Consider the following 24,080-nt stretch of genomic DNA (forward strand, 5'->3'; position numbering starts at 1 on the left):
AGCATTTTTTCATCATTTTGAAGCAGGACAGAAAGCAAGACAGAGCATCCTCCAGACAGAATAGGCTAAATTCCATGGAAACAGACATTAAGCTAAGACTTGGATCTGCAGATTTGCACTGAATTGCAGACTAAGCTGGCAGCATGTCTATTTGTATGGGTAATGGAAAAGATGTAAACATGGAGAAAGTATTAATGACAGTGTACGGAAAAAAAGTACAGGGTATCTTCCCTATCCTTTAAGAAACTTTCAGCACGGAAAATACTCATTTCATTTTTTTGCTCCATTTTCATAATGGAACAGGTAATCTCGTACAAAGGAAATCATGAGCTGTACTACCCCCCTCCTCTCCTTTGGGAAAAAACTGGGAAGTCGAATATCTCAGTAGCCATTTGAGACCCAGCTGCAAATTCTTGCCAGCCGCATGTCCAGGGAATGCATAACCACAGGTAACAGCTATTCCATTCCAGAGACAGAGCCGTACCATTTGCTATTCCAGATAAACCCTTAGCGAAGCTATTACAGAAATTCAAACTGTGTAATAGCTAAAGACATTCACTGTAAAAAAACAAGGCATAGCTAATACGTCCACGCTGCAGAAAATCTGCCATTTATCTGGTGTTTTCTCCCAGTGCTACCAACAGACACTTTCCTTTTGGTCTAATCTTTTCTAGCAAGAACAAAGCTAAGTAATGCATCATAAAAATACAGATCTCTCTCTGATAAATGCACATGTAAACATTCAGGTTTTAAAGATGTTTTAAAAACAGGGCTCTGCGTAATATGTTTAAAAGAAAAAAGGGACAAAAACCTGTTAACTGTTAGTCCTGATTTCTGACAATTAGGTGACAGAACCTTAAAAGAGTTTTCTTTCCATAGAAACCTAGCTTGACACAGAAAAGAAGTAGCACCAGCCATCAACTTGTTGAGTTTAAGCTCCAGCTCTGTTTCCATCTAGAAGGCCTATACTCCCTATGCCTTCAAAAACAAACCCAAACCAACTGAACAGAAAAGGAAAATAAATGAAAGAAGGGTTGTGCCTCAAGGTCAAAAAGCACGAACATACACTCAGAATTTCCTCTCTCTGCAGTCTGGCAGAATCCGGTGACTGTCACACCTCATATTCCATTCTTTTTGCTCTTATTCGGGTTAGGAAGGGTTTTTTGGATAGGGACTTTATGTCCATGTACAAAGCCAAAATAAAATCCTGAGGCTGGAATAATCTGAAACTTGATTATTTGCAGTAATACTCATGAAAATGATGGACATAGCACATTTCTAGTACAGTCTTAGGAAGAAACTACTTTAAAATGTGTTTTTTGTTTTTTTTTTAAGTTACAGTCAAAAATGGCCCTCGCCGAAGTTTTTCAAACAGAATAAAAAAGCCGAAGAATACTTGCATCAATAAAATGAACATTGGAATTATTTTGTAATAAACAAATGTATATTCTGACACATTTGCGAAACAATACTTGCTCCTGACCATAGTGAATTTCTGAAGCCAGCCTTTCAAGATCACCTTTAAACACAAGTTTAAGCGCTCGTTTCAGCAGGCCAGATGCAGCTGCAGTGGTTAACTACCTTGCAAAACACATCTTTGCTCCCCCATAAGCAGTAAGGACCAAGAATAAGATGCAGAACAATACTGACATTCTTACAAGACTGTACAACAACTCATTTTTGTTTTCAGAACAGTAAATCCTTTAAGGAAGAAATCAACGAACAGAAGTTCTTTCCTTACTGCATGTTTTGAAGCTACAGGCTATTTGACATACCACTACTGTCAATGACATCAACAAAGTATGCAAGCTATTAGGACTTCAGTCTGTGCAAGAACGCAAACCATCGTTTTCTGAATATTTTAAATACTGTGCAACAGATACAGAGTTTACATTTTGAGACATATCATTTCACAGTCAGAGTTGGAATAAACGTAAAAAGTACGCTGCAACATACCTGTGTGACCATGCTTTGTATATACGTGGTTGGATGCTGCTGCTTTTGTTGAACAGCACTTTCTATTGCTACTTTCGCTACAGTGCTTGGATCCGCTCCAGCTGGCACAGCAACCATAGTGGCACTGCAACCAGCATTGTTGGGGTCACTGATTGTAACAATTCTAACTCCTACTTTATTTGGAATTCCTGGAACAGTTTCCCTGTCATTATCCTCTGCTGGCCTCTTTACAGTTTTGCATTCTGCTGTGCCATTAGTAGACCGAACTTCGGATGACAGGGTAGACTGGGACACTCTAGGTCCTGAGTGTGGAACTGCTATGATTTGATGCCCCTGTATAACAGAGGCTGTAGATTGTGGTGAGACAACTACACTTGGGCGTTGCTGAGGCACATCTGAATTCAAACTTGAAGCTAGAGGTCCATTAGGTAAATCAGTGTTGGTACCACTAAGTTGCTGGGTTAACAGTTTTGCAGCCTCCTGTGTACCGCTTACAACAGGTGAACTACTCAAAGTTAATACAGGCCCATTAGAAATTCTCTCCCCTTGATCACCTTTGGCAGTATCTTGCTGCGTGGCATCCAAATTCCCTTGTTGTTCCACTGAAGATATCTCACCATTTCCTACATGATTGGAAGTTTTGTGATTTGGAATGTTTTTGCTCAAATGAGAACCATCTCCTTTATCAAAATCACAGATTCCATTAACTAGGGGCTTCTTCAAATCACTTTTAATTTCCTGCGTGTCCATTTGTTCAAAGTTCTGCTTTCCAGGAGCTCCGTTCTCACCCATTTCTAATGACGGCCCATTACTGACTTGTGAGCACTGATTGGCCTCATTCTGAGTTTTCCCTGAGTTAGAAGGAGGTAGACTGGAGTCACTATACTTTCTCCCATTTAAAAGACTTCCCACCTGCATTTCATTTTCTTTTGCATCCCCATTGCTGGTGTTTGCAGCTCCTCTTCGGCAGGAAGGATTCTCCATAACTTCAATTTTACGTTCGTGAATGTGTAAACCTGTTGCTTCCTTTGCTTCTTCCTCCTTTTGGCAAATTATTTTATCACCTTTGAACGGGGGAGCAGCAGTACACGGTGATTGTCCAGCTGAAGGTGCTTGAGTAGCTGGAAGCGTTTGCACCTGGAGCCCAACTCCTGTCTGCGTTCCACTCACTGCAATGCCTGCTGGAGCGATGATTTGAGTTGCGTTTCCCTGACTCACAGTTGCAGTAGCAAAACTCGTATTTGGCACAACTGTTATCGTAACCTGGTTGCCAGTAGTCCCTTGGAAAATCGTTGCTGGGCTGTTCGAGATCAACTGACCTGGCAATATCTGTAAATTAGAAATGGGTACTGTTTGCACTGCCCCTTGGGGCGGGATTGCACCCTGGACCAGCTGAACATTTTGTTGTCCAACTAGCAGCTGCTGAGCTGAGGACTGTCCTTGAACTCCGTAACCCGGTGCTTGGTTATTGGCCATCTGATAGACCACCTGAGGGCTAGGAGCTCTTGCATTGTTAGGTGGAGGAATCTGCGGAGCTGGGAGTATAAGCTTCCCCCCTGGAGTGGAGGGGCCTCTTTTCGGAAGAAGCAGTTGTTTTATCAGACTGGATTCACCAGAGTTAGGCTGGCCAACTCCTGCGTTAGCTTGTTGGGACTGAACTTGCATTTGTATCGGCTGTTGTACCTGTTGCTGTGACGATGCTGGTGAGTGTTGCTGCTGCTGCTGCCTCTTTACAGAAAGCATCTGGCTGACGGTAGGAGGGGGTCCTTGTGACTGAGAAGTGGTACACGAAGATGACATAACTGTGGGGACTTGATTATTTGTGACCGGGCCTGGGGATGGTGAAGAAGATGGAGTAATGCTTGGCTGTCCAGTCAACTGGACAGTTTGACCAGCAGGAATGGAAGCTGGGTTAGCAAGCACTATTTGGTGAATGGCTGGTGCGTACGTTTGACCTTGCTGAGCTGGCTGGCTTACAATCACTACGCTTTGCTGGGATGGTGGTGGCTGCGGCTGCTGCTGCGACTGCATGGGCTGCTGTACGTTGGGTGGACCTTGCTGGGATGGCTTTGGTGCGATGTTCTGAAAGCCCACCCTAGAGGTGGGTGGGTTCTGGACGCCTGCAATTGTGACCACCTGCCCAGCTGCTACTTGGAAATTCTGAACGGTGGTGGCAGAAACGATGTTAGAAGCAGAGGTGGTGACGTACTGCTGTGGCGCAATGATGACCGTGTCTTGCTGCTGGTTACCAGTAGAAGATGGCTGAGATGACGTCTGCCCGGGTTGCGATGATGTGGTGATTAGCTGTTGACCCTGTGAAACTGCTGAACTGCATGCTGGTATGTTTTGTACTCTGCCAAATATATGACCCTGAGGTACAGCTTGTTGAATTACTGTAACAGGAGTGCCTGAAGGTATCTGTCCTGGTACCACTGCGTGCAGTGGAGACTGTTGTTGAATTACAGGTTGGTGGTGAAGCAACGTCTGAGAACCAACAACAGCAACAGATGGCTGTGGTCCTGTACTGCTGTGATTTTGATTAGAAGCTTGTGCTCCTCCCACAGCAATAGTAACAGGAACCCCAGACTGGGGGACAGAGCTCTGTATTACTGTGGCCTTCACTACTTCACAGGGTATTGGACCTTTATTCTGTATAACAGTCATTGTAGCATTTTGCTGCTGTGCATGAACAGGGTTTTGTGGAATTCTAGAAACAGTCTGTGCCACAGTATGAACACCTTGAATTGGAAAAGACATCTGTGTTGCTGTCAAAGTTGAAGACTGGTTAATAGGGGTCCTCTGATAATGATTTCCTACGCTTTGTGGCCCATGTGGGATTCCTATTGAAATAAACAAGGTGAAAGTTTGAAAGCAAAAATTAGTTCAAAACACGAACATAAGGAATTTGTAAAACCCCAAGGCCTGAATTTATAATTCTATATAAAGCCATATTGTGTCTGAATTAATGATGCAGCAACAATGGTTTGTCTGCTGACAAGCTTATGGGTCACATGCCAAATATTAAATAGCATGCAAACACATACAGTAATACTATTCAGAACGCTACTGAATAAAATGAATGCAATGAATAAAACCACATTGTCCCTACTTCTAGCACTTGCAAAATAGTTTCAGTAACATTTTTTTTTTTTTTACTGTCACTTAAGAATCAATGCAAAATACTTTTTATTTAAGTAATTAAAAAACCTGCTGGCGAAGGAGAAGACGACACATCAGGAATTGAATCGACCCGAACGACTGGGGTAGACGAAGTTGGTTGCTGCTGATAGTACATCTGAATGGGAAGTGGTATAGCTCTCCTTTTCACTCCTACCACATGTATATGTGCTTGACCATTGTTATTTGGATCTTCTACTCTCTTCACTGTATGATTTGGAAAGACAGTTCTGCCAAACACAACGTAAATCTATGTTAGTAAACACAGTACTTCAGTCCTCTTACCATGCTTTCATTTTAATATTAAACATTACTCTTATGTGCACAGTAAATGCGCTACTGCCTGCATCATTGCAATACAGCAGAATTCTCCAGGAGCTCTTAAGCATTCAATCACTGAGAACTAACAGGCCAACCTGGTTTTGGCCACGATTTTGAATGAGCTGAGTAAAAACTACAATACCTCCAAAACTACCTGGGAAAGAAGTAAGAAGGCTATAGAAGTAACTAGAATGCTATAGAAGTAACTCTGCTAAAGATCGTGAAATAGACTGAAATCAAATCAATGAAACTACAAATGAGTTTCAATTAAAATTCCAAAACTGCATGGCTTTCAAACTTAGTAGATTTTTTTCCTCAAAGAAATCGAAAGCTACATGTTAGTACTGAGCACATACGATTGTTCCTTTATGGTTGCGTAAATTTTTGTCTTACCGCAGACATTTATAAAATCCAGTTGATGTCAGGATTCCACCTCGAGCTAATTTACTACAGGTAGAGAGGTATTCAGAGTACATTTCTGCTCGAGAGACTGAGCAATCGAGATACACCTCAAAATGTGCATTCAACCTGAAGATGAAAAAATAGACCATGAAGCAAAACATAGAGACAGCACAGCCATTAGAACACTTCTGTCTGTATCTGAGAATTTAGAGATCTTATGACAACATGGGAAATGGCATTTCAAAATACTGTCTTGTCAAATGTATGTTTCATACTTTTTATTTCTCACTGCTTATGATCTGACACATAGGACTCCTAGGCTACACACACAGTTTTATAATAAACATTTTACTTACATAGATAATAAGTTGAACAGTCCCTACACATGCCTTTTTTATTGTATATACAGAAACAACAACAAACACATTGTTTGGTGACTTCTCACCACCACAAGTTCTACGCTTACTTCTTTATGACTCTACTTTATCAAAAGATAGACTGAATGCTAGCTAATTCTTCACCAAGAATCTCTATCAGTAATCTACTCAACATTTGTGTCAAAAACGGTATCTTAGATCTGCAAATGCAGTTGTAATTTAAAATACAAGAAAAAAACAGAGCTAGAATAACACATCAAGCTATGATTACGACAGAGATGGAAAGGCAGGAGAGAGGGGACTGGAACTCTCTCATACACGCATATGAACACAAACACTCATGCCAGCAGTCACACTCTAAGTAGGCATCACAAAACCCTTGTACAGCCTGTTCTGCCTAATGTTCAGTTTCCATGGAAGGAAGGTATTTGTGTCTCCTACGGCATCTTTACAAACACAGAGACCATCCAATTCCCAACTAGGAAACCATGAGAGAAGGCAGCAGTTTCTATCTGCTTAATTTTATTTCTTTGAGCTCCATTATTCCAGTCCAGAAGCACGTGGACAGTTCACCCCCAACAGTAAATGGAGAAAAGTAACAACTCTCCACACAATGCTCGAATACCGATACCAGAATATAGGCTCAAATGGAACAAAAATACATTTATACTTGTCAGTATTTACTATACAGTGCTAACCCTTTGGAAAGCTGCACTGCATTCTCCTTTGTAGAGTCCCAGACTCCCCGTAGAGCTAAATGTTTAAAGAGTGAAGGATTTAAACTGGGCTGTCTCATATTCAGAAAAGTGCAAGTATACTGCCATTTCTCCTGCAGTTTAGTTATAATTTTATTACAAAAAATTGAGACCCCATTGTGTAACAGAAAGCCTAGGTACTAATTAGACCCGGCGTATCAGACAAATGACTGTCCAGCTGGATATGTGGCATCAGGCTGACACACTGTCACTGGTACAAGCAGCAAACAGGAGGTCAGGACTTAAGAGAGGTGCAACGGGAACTGCGATTAGCGCTTCACTGTCACTCGCACTTAGCTTTACAAGAAGACTCCTACCCAGGCTAAGCTGGCTTATAATATATCCAAGGAAGGTCAGCTTAGACATGTTTTCTTTCTGTTGCTTCCAAGAGGCAGTAACTTTCCAAAACGCTACCATTATAACTTATTCACTTCCAGTTTCTTTTAGTCATTCTAGTAATACCATACCAAAACACACCATGAAAATTTGCATGAATGTAAGACAATCCATGTCAGCATTGGTTAAATGTTTGGAAGGGGCTAGTTCTCTGCTCTGGATTTGAATTAAAAAACAACAACAACATGCATTTCTTTTTGTTGTTGTTGTTGTTTGTTTGTTTTGGTTTGGTTTGTTTTGTTTTTGGGGGGAGAGGAGGCAGCACAGTCAGTATTTAATGAGAATCTTTAGATGTTAATTTTTAGTATTCACTAATTCATACCTAACTAAGACTAACTGGAAGAAAATTAAATACAAAATCATCACTGACAGCTGTAGAAGCACACTGTACATGGATTCAGAAACAAGGACGACCATCCAAATCTTCTGATATTATTCCGTATTGTCTGCTTCATTATCTTTCGTCGTTTGATGGTATTGCACAGTTACAGAATGGTACCTATCCACACTTATTTTAACAGCTGAAATTTTTACTTTACATTTTATTAGAGTGCTTGCCAAAGACTTTACTACTGAAAGCTAGATGTATAGTGCTTTCTATAGTTAACAGAGAAAAGGTGGCACCAGAAGGTAATCTCTCATCGTGTCAGAAATTAGGCAGGTGAAGGCAATTAATTTAACTGTGGGAGAATCTCCCCCTCCATTAATTAAAGGGCAGCCTAGAAAAACAGCTTTGCTTAGAGACCAACTTGTAGATGGCTAAGGTGAAGTGTGGTTGATCCCAATGCCAGGTATCCCTGTTTAAGTATCTAAACATGAAATATCTCGTTCTATCATCAGTATATAATAATACTTCACAGAGTGCAAACAACAGTGTAAGAGCAACATCAGTTGAGCAACAAAAATCTTAAATGTTTCTCCCATCCAATTGATACTTCGCTGGAAAAATGAGTTAAACTACATCATGAACTAGAAACACTAAGCTTTAACAAATCGTAGCCACTTCATTTTGAAGGCTCTTGTCTGATGGCTAAGATGGACGTGTGAGGTGTCAAGCAGCACAAGTGGAAAGGGCCATCAAGAACTGATTAATACAAATACTTAGAATGTGAACAGATTGCTCTCAGCCCATGTAAGAACCACCAGCAGAACAGTTATTTTTTCTCACTATCTGGCAGGTAATCAACAACAGTGTTAGGTGAAAGCAAAAGAATTTGGAGGGGAGGCTTGAATATTCCTTAACATGCTTGGGATTTACAATCGTCACATGAGAGTTTTGCAGGGCCTAGCTTCATAATTTGAGGATTACTTCTATATTGGTGCGGTAATATGGTGACACATTACCTGATAAAAACACTCATGAAACAGACAATGCTGCCTGACAACTTAAAAAATAAATAAAATCAACGCAGGAGTTAAAATTAAATTAAATTATATTCAAAGAGAGAAAACAACTAATTTCAAGCATCATCTGTCCAATAGTGAACATTCTCGTTGATTTTTTTCTTTCATGGTACTTCAAAGCAATGACAGAATGGTTTTACTTTATACTTTTCAGAAAAAAATAGTCTAACAGTGAATAAAAACAAGCTAGGGAAATCTGTGACACATGAATAGTTTTTCTTCTTCATTTAAGTATTTGAATAGAGCTGTGCACTTACCACTGACACGCAAATTTCTCACTGTCTATTTCTACTATTCCTGGTGGTGGAGCAACATGTGGTGCTGCTCTAGAGGCTGTGGGGAAGGAAAAAAAAAACATTTGTTGAATGAAGCAAATGATTTTCAAAGCCACGACTATCATGGGTACAGTGTCTCCTATGCTTGTAAGCTGGATATTGCCAACTAAGATAAGTCACAGAGGTGCACTAAGACTACAGATTTGCACCAGTTTACCAAAACAAAGCAGGGCAGGCCAAGGCCAGGGAAACCACTGAAGTGCAATCGTGAAGCAAGCACTTAGTGAAGAACAGCTTCCAGATTCATGATCCATGTGCTAACTCTAAGAAGGATAGAATATTGAATATGATTTAAGAGTGACAGGATGCTCCACAAGAACAGGCACAAATACACAGTAACTTTCCAACTCCTAAGTTGAAACAAGTTTAAAGTAAAGAACTTTGTTACAATGTCACACTGGTTCCTTCCATTCATTTTTGTTCATCTTCTTAGTCACACTCTTTTCCATTCACTTCCACCAAGGTATCTGAACCCATTCCAGAAACACTGAACATGAATGTTAGTAGTATCTCTCACGTTGATTCTTCCTCCGTTTTCCACAGAATTAATAGCTTTGTTCAATCCTGCATGCACTTGAGGTATATACTCCCAGCGTTGAGTCTGGTTTGCCTATGATGGCAACCAGTAAGCAATCTCCCTGTCCTTATCTCAATCCATGAGCTCTTTCCACTCTATTTTTCTCCACCTCTTCCTTTGAAGGGGAGGAGTTGAAGTAGAGCTTAGCTGCCCATCAGGGTTAAACCACCACAATAACACATATATATATATCTCCATGTGTGTGTGTGTGTATATACACACATATATATTTTATTTTATATATATATATATATAATAAGTATAGCATTATATACACCATATACATTATACACACACATACACCATATATAATGCTATACTTATTTATGTAAATCAACTAGAAACCTACAAAAGACAGAAATCATGCATGCCACATAGGAAACTCTGTAGAAGAGTATTTTCTCTCGTAGTGATACTAACCTGGGACACCTGCTGCATGGGCCTGTGAAGAACCATGATCCATTACTGGTGGTCTGACATCAGGTACTCCTTGCTGGTTAACACACTGATGTTCAATGAGTTTTACAGCAGTAAGCGCATCAGGTCCAAACATCTGGATGTCCATAGAAACCAGACATACTAATGTATCTAAAGTATTAAACGCAAAATCGACAGTGACATTAGGACAAGACAAATGAATGCAGCTGGGACATGTTGATTTGCTTTAAAATTGTCATGTGTTGAAAGAAAACAAGCCTCCGCATGCTTCCGTAGATTTTACACAATTTCTTACTGACATAAAAATATTTTGAAATAATTTTAGCTTCCATAGTTACTACTATCATCAGTTTCTTGCAGACACAGAGTTGTTATAGTAAAATTTACTACTGCAATATCTATCCCTGAGCTGTGCGCGCGCACACACACACACGCAAGCCACATTTTCAACCACTGAACACAACACGTTCTGAAGTCCTTTTTCCTATATAGGTAAGAGTAGCAGATTTTGTCTTGCTTCTGCCTTACCTATGCTCTTCTCTACTTTAGAAATCTTTGTGCAGGCCACTTCTCCCATTTCTGTGAGCATGTATAGCACCTCAAGTGCTGAGATTACAAGCAGCACATCTGGCAGCGTGAGATGACATATGATCTCTTTGTAGGATTCTTGATCCACATATTCACAAATTAAGACACCATTATCTTCAGCCTTACAAAGATTTGCCAAGATTTCCATGCCTGCAAAAAAAAAAAGAAAAACAAAAACAAAATAGTTTAACAGCAATAATTTCAATTCTAATACAGCAACAAGAATAGCTTGAGATCTTACCTCTCATTTTTAAAAATCTATCCCTTGACATGAGGCATTTTGTAACAGTGTGAAACATTAGATGAGTAGTTTTGAAATCAACAGGATCCAAAAGAAGCTGATAGGAAAAGAGAAAAAAAAAATATGACTAACACTATGCATATAGTGGCAACAGTTCAAATCCTTAAATATGTACATCAAAACATAAGATTCAGAAGTAGTTAAATGGAGCATAGCTAAATGGCACTTGCGTTCACAAAAACAGAACCCTGTGAGGTTGTTTTTTTATTTTAGCCCCCTCTTCCTCTTCTACTCTGAAGTAGCAGTCTAATTTACATTTTTTCTCAGAATAAGGAAAATAACTTTATTTCCATGCAGCATACTCAAATATATTTTAGCATCCACCAAAGAACAGAACTCGAGTAGGAACAAGCATTCCTTCTCAAAGTCTACCACAGTTGTTCATCCTACTTCTATCCACTTCTGCTTCTCTATCAGAGCTCTCAGACTTTGTAACAGGTAACATTCTTTCTTGTTCAAGAGAACTTGGATACATAGTAAATGAAAACACAAACTTCTTCAGACATGCAGCAGTGGACCAATACTTCAAGTCTCATACTCTGGTATCTAACCATTTAATTTAACTGTACCTGTTATACTTAAAAATAAAAGGAATATCTGAACATAACTCCCTATAAATTCTGCACAATTTATCTGCACAATGATATGGCAACCTGAAACAGTAGATTACTTTCAAATCTCTTTGAAAAGAAAAAGAGGTCTCATGATTCAGGCAGAATACCCAGCACCATAGTGGTGCCTGCTCAGCGTGGCATAAAACCCTCTGCCACCCCCTTTTTTCAAATGTTCTGTTTTGAAATTATAACTAAAGGAAGTATGAGGAGAGCAAGCTCATGTATAGTCTGCAGAATTGAGCTAGCTCCCTCCTTCCATCTGCAGAACTGAAAATTATGCAGTATGAATATCCTGTATGTCCCCACGTAACCAGCCTTCTCCATGTGAATCTATTTAAGCAAACTAACATATACAGCCTGTGTTTTACTTTTGGCTTTGAATACTTGCTTTCAAAATGCTATTTACAAATTCAGAGAATGATTTATTTACTGCTTCATCCAACGATCAAGGAAAAGTAATTCATTTAATTAACATTAAAGTAATGCCTTTATCAAATGATATTTTAATTATTCTGTTTTGAAGCACATTACCTCTGCTGCAATATTTCCCAGCGTGTCAAGCCCCAACTGCCGTAGAGAAATAAAATGACTGTGAGCAGAGAGTAGCAGGAACCGAAGACAAGTACGATTAGCTGCCAAAAGTTTAACATTTCCCTCTTCAAAAGAAAGATTACGTAAAATCACTGCGATCTGAAGAACCCGCTGCCCTTCGATATCATTAATGCCCAATTTGCGAGGTGGATGAAATAAGGATTCCCAAATCCAATCTTCTGATGGAATTTCTACAAGGTAAATAAACAGATATTTTAGTCCTTCCTTTGCTGTATTTACAAACATGTCTGTATTAAGTTTAGTCAAGATTTCTCACCTTGAGATTTGCTTCTGTCAGAAATTAGGTCACGTACTTCAATATCCTCAACAATATCCTTCCAGAACTGAAGAAAAAAATCAGAAATACACTTAATTTTTAGGGGATTATATTTCTTGAATTATTTATTTTTATTATTATTGTTATTACTTTAAAATACTTTTCAATAGGAAAAAGCTTATTGTTAAAAAGTATCCTAGTGCCCCCAGTCTTATGTAATAGTATCAAAACTTTTCACTCAGGGAATGATACGCAAGGTGTTCAGTACTTCTCATGAGGAAGCTCTTCCTTTCACAAGTACCAGAAATATGCTTTCATGATGAACCAACGGTACCCTTGATCTATGTTACTGAAACACATACTGAAACTACATGCATGTTCTTCCACAAACCATTACAAATCCAGCAAGTTGGAAAAAGCAGAACTCATTTTCTTTCACTTCCTACAAGCAGTGAACTCATAAGGCAGATGACTTCTCTCAGTTTCAGTAGACCTTAGCTCCTGCCAGAAGTCCAGCAGTTAAGGTTTCTATTTGGAGAGACTTTCTAAAGCTTCTAAAATGCTTTCCACATCACCTTAAATCAATGAACAGAGAGAAGCAATAACTACTGCCACCAAAAACCTTTATAAATAAACGCAAACCAGAAAGCTTCAGCAGACTAGAATTCAAATTACTTTACAAATATATGGCCTGATCTGTAAATGGTTACATTGCTTGGCCTGGTGAAATTAACTATCAATCAAGGAATCAAAGGTTTGCAAGCTAAGAAAAATATACACTGTAATGTATACTAAAGATCTAAAATATATAATATATTCTAATGTATACATCAGAATAAAAATGTAAACTTTCCTTTCACTAATGTATACACTTCTTTGACTCACTAAAGAAATAGAGCTACTCTTCTGGCTATGAACACTGAATAAAAGCACAAATAAATCTTGATAAAAAGGGAAGGATGGTACAACCAGCTGAACAGCAGGAGAAATTTTGCTATGCAAATGTAATTACTAAATTACAGCATTCATACCAAGCTTGACACTATTATTTTCTTGAAAAATATAATACTACAGATTTTCTAAATTGGAAGGAAAAGAATTTTATTTTTCACTGCAATGCTGCTAAATGACATCCAAGTGCTGTTTAGTAAAGAGGCTGACTTGCACAGAAAGGATTATTACCTCATTTTAGCCAAGACAAGAACAGCCAGATAAAAATCTAGCCTCCTACTGTTTGTGATAAACAGATTTTTCTAGTTAATACTGAGGCTACAATCAAGACCCTACAAAAGACCAAGGAATGGAGATAAAGTTCCAGAATGTACTGCATTTTGAGCTGCTTTTCCTTTTAAAGAAGGAAACTATAGCATTTAGGGAAGAGGTTTCAGTCATGATTTAAAAGGCATATAAAACATATTACTGGTAAATATACACTTTCCTTTAGGGTGTTTCCTCTTGGAAAAGGAATGAAGATAATAATCCTTCATATTTCACTGCTACTTAAAAGAAAAACCTTACAAGCTTTTAAGGATTAGCTGTTTAATCAATTAAGGATTTATTATTATTATTATTTTTACATGAATATTGAGCAGAGATACTTAACGTCTTCATCTTTAACCTGAACCTCTTTGGAAGAGGACAAAGTCAATCACAGCGCAAGGTTAAAAATGCTGTCCCATGTTAAATGGTAAAACAGCAGGATCACATTTTGCTAGCTGAACCCTCCAATAACCCACTTTCTGCCTCTTAGTATTTCAGCTTACAGTCCAAAGTGAAATATTTAAAAACCTCTGGCAATAAAAAGTCTCAAAGGAGCTAATTTTTTCCATCTAGAAGGCATGTTCTCAAAAGGGTGGAAAATGACGATTTGATTTTTTTTTTTTTTCCAGACAAAAACACAACAGATACTGCTGAAGATAAAGCCTCGAAGTCCTATAGCTAAAGATGAGGACAGAAACACATTGCTGGAAGAGCACACATCTCGCCTCACACAAAATAAACAGACCCACCCTAGTTGCTAGACCAACTGAGGAACTCTCCCCTTTCGTAAGCAGCAGCCTGACAAACAATTGTAGGTGTCAGGTAGGGTAAGATCATCTTTTTCAGAAAAGAACAGAACATGGCTTCTTTCTGCCAGTTAAAATGAGAGGTTCCAAGGCACCAAAGAAAGTTTCCTTATGTAACTATTATTCTTCAAATTGTTTCATTACGTAGTCTTGCTGTGAGCATAAAATACTAACTGCTCAAACGAGAGAGTGCTTTTGCCTCAGGATTACCCATACACAAGTGCTGTTAGGTAGGCGAAGCACACCGGGATAGCATGTGTGCCCCCAGGGACTCAGTTACTCCAAGTCCTGGGGATCTGGAAGGCCTCTTTAAGGAAGAGAATCTGCAGGACTGGGCACGAACATACAGACAACAGAACTTCAGAAGGAGCAAAGTTGTATTATATATTTCTCTTTTGTGCTTATTTCTACATACACTATCACTGTGGATGATCACTCTCACTGAGAACACTGCTTTCTTTACCTGCAGAAGTGTGCCAGGGCCTTTTGCTCACTAAAACCCGTAGGCTTGCTTACATTCCCAAAGCCACCCCAATCAGGGGTGTTTCAGCACCTGTGAGACGTCTTCTGCAGCAGTAAGTCAAACTTCCTGTGATCACTTTGCAGATTTTAAGATTTCAAGCATTCTGCAAAAGTTCCAGTGGTGTCACTTGAGTCCTAGCAGAGGTAGCTGTGATGTTCAGAGGAAGCTGCAGTTTCATACTTAGCTAGTACATAATCAGCTAACTCAGGAGAAAGATGGAGTAGAAAGAGCACGGTGCCTCACAGAACAAAAACCTGTTAGGAAATCCTTCCAGACTCTTCATACACCAGAACAAGGAAGAAGCTGAGAACATACAGATTCAAACCAGATGTCCAAGCAGGTAACCTGTGACAGACCATACTCTCTTCAGCCTACTCACTCATCCAAAAAAAATGTAGAAAAGCATGTTTCTACAGAGGACATGGAAAAGAATTAAACTGATTCAGCCACTCTAGCACAACCTCAACAGCCTTGTGGATGACTTGGAGTATTCAGAGAAATGCTTTCACAATCAGAAGGTCAGCAGTAAGTTCATTGATGCTTCTAGAACCAGTCTGGCTCTGGATCAGAATACTCACTTCTCGCACTGTTTAATACAAAGACATAAATATTGGTCCATATTCACATAGATGCACACCCCTAGTTCTTAGGGGAGGTCAAAACCAAACCAAACAACCTCAGGAAATGTTAAGCTACATCTTTTGTTCAACAAGCCAAGAATTTTGAGGTAGAAAATAATTTGGCAAGGTAGAAAACAAAATTAACCTACATACATTTGAGATCCATCTGTGAGAAAAGAACAAGGCAAAACATGCCACTATTTTTATTTTCCTAAAGAAAAGTAAAGTGTGGAAAAAGATGGATTAGATCAACCTGAGCATTCCTTTGAAAAACAACAGGGAAGCAAGAAAACAAGCATCACATGCAGTTATTAATTCCCTACAAAAAGGTGTGGATAGCTGCACTTTGATACCACTTATCAACAGAAATGAACAGGAAGGAAGAAAAATTGAAGCTCTTTATCAACAGTTATCCCTATATAAATGTTTTAGGTCATCGTATAATACTGATAACTGTAACATAAAGCTAAAACTTGGACTCAAACAAGTAACACTTGACTATGTGACATCTAGATGTTAAGAGATAATGGATGAGGGTTAAAGAACTTGATTCACATGCACGATCTGATTACTGACAACAGAAAAGTTCCTCTGGAAAAAGGTACACAGGATTATACATAATTCACTGAAAATCAGATTGACCAAATTACTGTCTGTAAAAAACAATGGATGTCTGAGTTCACAAATCATGTACTGCAGCAACGATCATGACTACTTATTGTCCAAGAAAAATATGAGTACAAGTGGAGCCAAGTCTGAGCTTGACAGCTTGATGGATCACCATGAGACATGAAAGTGACATTTGAAAAGTATTTTAGGCATATAAATTTCTAAGGACCTCTCCCTACACATTATGTGAGACAGACTCAAAGAATAAATACACAGTAAATGAATATTAAACTTACACAAAGAAAAGAGAGTTGGACGCCAAACTGATTTAACACAAGAAAGGAAGAAAGGAAGAAAGGAAGAAAGGAAGAAAGGAAGAAAGGAAGAAAGGAAGAAAGGAAGAAAGGAAGAAAGGAAGAAAGGAAGAAAGGAAGAAAGGAAGAAAGGAAGAAAGGAAGAAAGGAAGAAAGGAAGAAAGGAAGAAAGGAAGAAAGAAAGAAAGAAAGAAAGAAAGAAAGAAAGAAAGAAAGAAAGAAAGAAAGAAAGAAAGAAAGAAAGAAAGAAAGGCGTTATGCAAAGCAATAAAGAAAGGACAGAAATTGCATAAGCATGGACTTTGGAATTCCACAGCCGGAGGAGGCACCAAGAAGTCAGAGAACTGAAGGAAGGACATCCTGTCATTTTGAGTAACTACAGATTTAAGCCTATTTGCAGGAAAACTCAGAAAGGAAGAACGCAAGAAATTAACATAGCTATAAGGGAAAACAGCAGGCATAATTAAAATGATACTCAGATTTTGACAGCTAATGGAACAGAGATTAAGTATGCATTCATGTTCACTGATTAGTAAAGATATTTGATTTCGTTTAGAGGGAAGCACTGTACAAAGCGAGGAAGTATCAAGCACTATGAATAATGGAAAGTGCAAAAGAAGATTAGAAAACTTATGTGGTGAGGATTGGCAAAACAAACACACAAAGAAACAAAACCTGACTCTCTCCAAGTTTGGTGCAAAATAAATACACTGCTATTCATCATCACCTTCAACTGGAACGTTAGCGGTGTGAAAGGATAAAACCAAAGATTTAAGCCTCTTTCGTTGTGGATACGACATTACCAAACCAGAAGGTTGTTATAAAAAATCATGGTACTGTTAACCATTTATGAAGCTTTACGAAAAATGATCTTGGCTTACAGTGAATTCTGGAAAGTGAAGTAGGTACGCTTAGAAAAGAGAAAATAGAGCAGCAGTGATAAAACTGTTTAACACACAGAGATTTCTACTTGCTCCTAAAATGCCTGATCAATGCTGACTAAGGAAAAAAGATGGACAAAATCTAAAGGAAACCTACTGTAGTTAACCATTGCACAAAATATGCAGAAGACAGACTAAAAAATATCACATTTAGGATCAAAGTGAAAATATGCTAGTAATATATATAGTTAGATGACAATGGAGAGGTAATTCAGCTAAATGAAGGCAATATCAGAAATAAGCAGTACCAGAGTTCTTCAGAAAGAGAGGATATGTAAAGTAAAATGATTTTAAGTCAAAACTGGAGGAGAGCAGAATATAAAAATCAAACTATGGGTGCTGAAACACTTGAAAAATTCTTTATGATACGTGAATAGAGAACTAAAAGAGTTGCCTGAATACCAAACAGCCAACAGTAATGACTTAAATAGCTAAAGGTGGGAGAAATGGTAATGATACTGTACTACTCAGAGTGAACTACAATGTAGTAAAAGAATGAGAAAAAAATAATGAAAAAAATATATGCCCATCTTTCTTTTTTGAACTGTAGTTTAAAAATACTAATACGATTAAGAGACCAAAAATTAAATCAAGTTAATTTTAAGCAAATGTTAAATAAAAACTTGGACAATTTTTAGTATAAACACAGAATTCTGAAATAACCCTAATTATATTTATAAAGATATTAAAATACAGAAATTAGCTGCCTCTATAAAATCCAGAAGTTCCAAGTTTATGGTCATGTGTTTTAATAAGCACAAGAAGGAGCTTGGAAAAAAAGTTGATTCAGTAAATGTAGGTATATAGATGAAACATCAAATGTTCTGAACATCCCTCATTGACCATTTATATTTTGTCTATTGCATTTGAAAGCTATTTTCAGCTAACAAAGATTAGGAAGGGTTCAGTATTTTTTGCATAAAATTGACATACCAACACTTAAATCAATATTTAATTACCAAGAACCCAAATTTATTTTTCTTCCTTGAATCCTGAATTTAACTCTGAGAATCATTTTCAAAACAGCTTCAAGATTTCTAATACTTCCTTGCCAAAAACCAATCAACCAACCAAAACTCCAACAAATGAAAAAAAAAACAAAAAACCATCAACTAGTGTCTGAGGGTAATGGTTACAAACTCCAGAATTTCTATCAACTCAATTCCTATTAGCTTAGAATTTGTAAATTTAAGAAATTGCTCTTTCCTGTTATTAATCTCCACCATTTCTATGTTCATGCCATCAGTACGCTATCTCAGACCATCTCTTTAGGCTCATAATTCTGCACTTCTTTTCTTCTGTTTAAAAACTCTTTTCTGTTTTCATCTTTATAAAAACATCTAATCTGCTGCCACTATAGCAGAGGAACAGACTGGAATGATAACTTTAGGAAACTGAACAAACAACTGGCAGTAAAATAAAAACAAACCAAGTAGAATTTTTAAAAGATAATGTGAACAGTGAATGGAGGGAGCAGAACACACTCAATAGCCATTCTATTAATATTAAAGCTGTAAAACCTGATTTAAATGACAGATATAACCATGTGTACCCTGCCAGCCACGTATCTCCATTCTACGTCAGGAAGCTCCCATAATGCTTCCTCTGTTTTGATACAGTCACAGCTGCAATACAAAATAAATGACTTCCAGTAGGAGGGTCAAACAAACGCTTTAAGTAAGATGTTCTGAAAAATCTGAATTCTTGGCATTAAGAGTTATTTTTAGATGTGGTGTTAAGTTTCTGACATGCTTTCAGCGGTATTTCACTACAGAGTGGTACTATATGTGTTGTAGGGCCCAAAAATAGAGCCTGGCGGGTATCCAAGACTCTTATTAGTAAACCTTACTGCAGCTACAGTAGTTCTACTTCACACTTGCTTAAAAACATTTATCAGAACCATCTGTCCTTATCTATCACAATAACTTAAGTTTATATAATTAATGAACATATAATGAATTAGAATTCTGGGCAATTTTAAATGTTTATAGATCTAAACATGGTACTTGTTGCTGCTCTAGATCAGCAACAGTCTGTGACAGTTTTGGATGAAGATAAAGCAGAAGTGTTAAGTGCTTAAAAAAACCCACACAATCTATAGTACTCTGGACATACTGCCCACTGGAAAAGGTAATATATTATCAAGAATTATTTTTTAAACTTACCCTCAGTACACCTGAACCATGTTTACAAGTTTATATACTAGCAAAATGAGAGTTTACCTTTTTTTTGTTGTTAACTTTACTTAGGAAATTATCTTTAGGCAATCTATATATTGACATTTCAACAATATTTATCATTTATCACTAACACTACAATTGCCCAACTTGTCCCAAAATCATGTTACATAAAAAAGAAAACAAAAGTCAAATGGAAAGAGCTCCTAAAAAAAACCATCCCTATAATAACAATCTTATTAATAATATATCCTAACTAATGTATCTTTATATACTGCCAAGACATTTCAATGTGTGAGAACATTTAGAAACTGAGCAGAAAACCGGCTATCAGTTTTTAAGGGACTCATCAGCTCGCCTTTTCACTTAATAAAAAACATAAATTAGCAACATACATTCTAATCTAGCTTCCCTCTATTTCAGCCTCATACATTTTCACCCGAAATTCTATTTATGGAAGTTGCTGTACATTAGAGCGAAAATGTGAGACCTCCTTCAGGTAACAGTACATTTTGGACTCTCATTCACCTCAAAATGCTCATCTAGAGTAAGGAGGAAGCATTTACACAAAGCGACTTCTCTTATATTTTTTTACCTCATTTCACTACTAATAGAGTACATCATGCCCTCTAGTGGGAAGATAAAAAAGCCTTGTGAATTAAAAAAAAAAAAACAAAAAAAAAAACTGAAACAAACTCACATTTCTAACTTAATGAAATTTGCCCTATGCTTCTTCTGGCATGGTCCTGACCTTCATAATCCAGCATGTTTGTGGTTGTTTTTTGTTTGTTTGTTTTTTAATTGAAAGATCACCATTCTTTTCTCCTGCTAAGGCTTTCCTTTCCATTTCATGTACTAGTTTTCTTTATAAAAAGAAATGTGGAATCTCTTTATCCATTTGCCCACACCTATCTTTTCTAAATACTTACCTTCCTGATTATCCAAACATTTTATGATAGCTGTGATTTAATGTCCTACTATATTTAAACAAAAGGAAAATGACTGAGCAATTCAAGATACCCATGCTAGTATATCTTCATTTTTCTTCTTTTTAAAGGATTTGACACCCGCCATATCCAGTTCAAAATAATTTAATATTTTTAAAATTACCTTAACAAAATCTCTATCAGTTTTCTCCTTCCATTCTTCTCCAAATACAGCAGAAAATGATCCTAAAGCTTTAAGCATAAAAAGCAGAATTCAGTAAAAAATAAATGGACATTTTAACTTTTTACTAATCCACAAACCAAATAAAAGATTCAACAACACTACAGACTATTCCAGTGCCTCCTTTTTTTTAAAAGAATCCTGCACTAAATTGTATAATCCTGCTAAAATTTCTTTAGTAATTTAATTAACTACTACTGGAATTTTCTGGTTTAAATAGAGAATTACTAGTCTATAGGGTTTGGGAACACTATAAATAAATACTATTAAATGAAAAACTATGGGAAACTTTTCCAGAGCTCTTTTCAAGGAGACAAGATGACCACTCAATTTTCAACCCCACGTCAGCAACTAGTTTCCATGTGCAAACACTGCCTTAATAGTTAAGCGAAATCCCATTAATGTTTTCCAAAAAACAGAAGAGTAGCAGTGATAGTTTGACAGCACTCAACTGAAAGTCAATATTTAAGAAGGAAGTGTAATGAATGTTCATGGATTTTTGATGGAGCCACCACCACAGCTTTTCTAATCACTGCTGCTTAAAAGCAGCAAAGATAAGATTTGGTCTATCTAAAACTAAGCTTTGTCTTGCAATAGTTCTGTAATGAACTAATGACAGGTGAAGTTACTTAAATATTTTGGTTCACAACGTTTTACTGTTTTGAGCAAAATGCAACAAATCTGATTTCCAAGACTACATCAGCTTTCAACTCTTACAGAAACCAAACCAAGACTTATGCAGCATTTCAAATTGTAGATACTAGACACTCCTCAAACCCCTGGGACTGTCCTAGTGCACACAATGTAATTGCCATCTCAAACTACTTGGGGCAGGTGGGGAGGGGAGGAGCTGAAAACATTTTTCTTGTTACCTAGAAACACTGCATTATAAATATTATTACTAACAATGATAACACCTTAATTATAGACAAGCCAAATCTAAAACACACATTAAATTTAAATAAAATTAATCAGCTATCATTTATTTACACCTGAAATTATCATGACAGTATTTTCATACTTAGTTTGCTAATTACAAATTTCATTTAATCACCAAACTTGACAATTTACCTTTTTATTTATAGCACAAAAGCACGTAAGTATTTCAAATTAAAAAATTAAAATCCGTGCTGCAAAAATAGGTAAGCATTCCCCTCTTCTTTTCCCAGTTTGTCTTAATTCATCTTCCTAATGCTGCTAGGACACTCTCTGGATTTATCCAGAAGATGTAATCTCTAGAGGTATCGAGTAAGATAAAAATGAAGTTTTCCCCAGAGAAAGAAAAGAGCAAGCCCATTACATGCTTGTCACTCCTCTTGTCACTATTGTCACTCAACTATTTCTCAATGTAAGAAATACAAATAGGGGCCAGCTATGAACAAGCCTGTGCTCTGAGTCCAATTTAAGAACTTGAAAAAACGCCATCTACTTTTGCAATGTCCAAAAGATCATGAAATAACACAAATTTAATTATTTACAAATTTCTAAATCCATAAAAGGATGCCATCAAAGGAATGATGAGCGATGGCAAACAAAAAATGTAGAAAGCAAGCATCCTTGGAATTACTACTGTGGTGGGCTATGCTTCACTTTAGCTTCCCTTCAACTATTTTTCTTTGAAAGTTCCTGTGACTGGGGTAGATGCAGATCCTAAATGATCAGTATCTAATCATAACTGAAGGGCATGGGCACAAGTCACAAACGTAAGTGAGAAGTCAGAAGACACTGATGCAATATTGAGAGGGAGGGGGGCTACAAATCATTATGTAAAAAGTTCATTAAAACAATATAAAAACAGTGTACAATGTCTAGAATAGATTCTTGCCCAGAATTTTAAAACAGAAACTCTGACATACCATACTATGTTTGTGCTTACACATGCAAAGCAGATTTACACTTAACAAATACATATGATCATCTGTAGTAGCAGACAAACATATTTAGCTAAAAATGTTCATTTCAGCTATTTCTTATTGTAAAACTCAAAAAAAAAAAAAAAACAGTACATAAAACCAGTAAATAATTCCTCTTCCTCACCATGAGATAGGAGCTATGCTTTTATGAGTTTTAGGATAGCTTAGGGTTACCTTCTTTTTTTTTTTTTTTTTCCTTCCCCTCTTCTTGATAGAAAGACAGACAAGTAATTAATAAGGAACACCTTGGCATGGAGGCCACACTGAACAGCTCAAACAGAAGAATTTATTTCACTTAGTAAAGTATTTTGATGGAATAGACTCTTTTTAAAAGCTGAAGTGCTAACACATCAAGTATCTCTTATCCCTTGTGTTTTGTTTTCTGGATTTCACTACATTTAAATGCGAAGTGCCAGGATAAGATCTTACTGGGTCAGTTTACAGACTGCCCTTTTTAATTTGTGATTGCCATTAGAAAAGAATTATGAAAAAACATTATGTTCCTATGAATTTAGAAGAAAGCAGTAACACACTACAAAAAAATGGAAATCCATTGCTATAAATCTGAGCAACTTGAGCAATTTAACTGTACCACTACAAAACTAATTCTTAATTTTCATTAAAATGTTAAATAACACTGCTTTAAATCACCTGAGAAGTTATTTGTAATGTTCCAAGTTTGATATAAGCAATAATTGTGGAAGAGGTAAAAATGAAAACTAGATACTGGTATGTTACAGCGCAATAAATTACAAACATTTTGGTTATTAAGAATTGTAAAAGATGCAACAAACAGGTATTGACTCTGTTGCAAAAATGTTGTCACATACTTACTGTCATCAAACACCCCAGCATTAGCAAGCAGTAATGTGATGATTTTAGGGTCCTTTTCAAGCTGCATGACATGCTTGCTTTCATTTGAAAGAAGAGTACATACGTTAATTGCAAAATCCACTTCATTTGGGAGTCCAGATAACAGTGAAAGCACCAATTTATTATAGTCATTTGGTGAATTAAAGTCCATAGACAGCCCATAGCTTTGACGAAGGTAATCTAAATAAGAAAAAAATAATTAAAACAATGTTTTCACAGCTAAACTAATTAATATTCAAACTATATATTGTGCAATGTTATTACGAATGATTATTTTTAAATTAGTTTATTAATAAGGTATTGCTTTTACAGTATTCAATTTATTTTTCCATTTGTCTTTGGCCAAAATGTTGAACACATTCTACCTA

The 24,080-nt window shown here is 37.1% G+C and overlaps 1 protein-coding gene across 1 annotated transcript in view; it reads right to left on the reverse strand.

Annotated features, from left to right (window-relative positions):
- The window catches only part of ARID2 (AT-rich interaction domain 2), a 103,078-nt gene that overhangs the window by 20,954 nt on the left and 58,044 nt on the right, over positions 1–24,080 (reverse strand). Inside the window, exons 5-15 of the mRNA XM_084294825.1 lie at positions 23,674–23,892; positions 20,870–20,937; positions 12,510–12,576; positions 12,173–12,423; positions 10,968–11,064; positions 10,667–10,876; positions 10,121–10,288; positions 9,046–9,121; positions 5,848–5,982; positions 5,164–5,363; positions 1,957–4,796 (exon numbers count right to left, since the gene is read on the reverse strand). Coding sequence (XP_084150951.1) covers positions 1,957–4,796; positions 5,164–5,363; positions 5,848–5,982; positions 9,046–9,121; positions 10,121–10,288; positions 10,667–10,876; positions 10,968–11,064; positions 12,173–12,423; positions 12,510–12,576; positions 20,870–20,937; positions 23,674–23,892 — 4,331 coding nt within the window. The remainder of the gene's footprint in view (positions 1–1,956; positions 4,797–5,163; positions 5,364–5,847; positions 5,983–9,045; positions 9,122–10,120; positions 10,289–10,666; positions 10,877–10,967; positions 11,065–12,172; positions 12,424–12,509; positions 12,577–20,869; positions 20,938–23,673; positions 23,893–24,080) is intronic.

Source organism: Netta rufina (genome assembly GCF_964035555.1).
Source record: "Netta rufina genome assembly, chromosome: 1".
Classification (NCBI taxonomy): domain Eukaryota; kingdom Metazoa; phylum Chordata; class Aves; order Anseriformes; family Anatidae; genus Netta; species Netta rufina.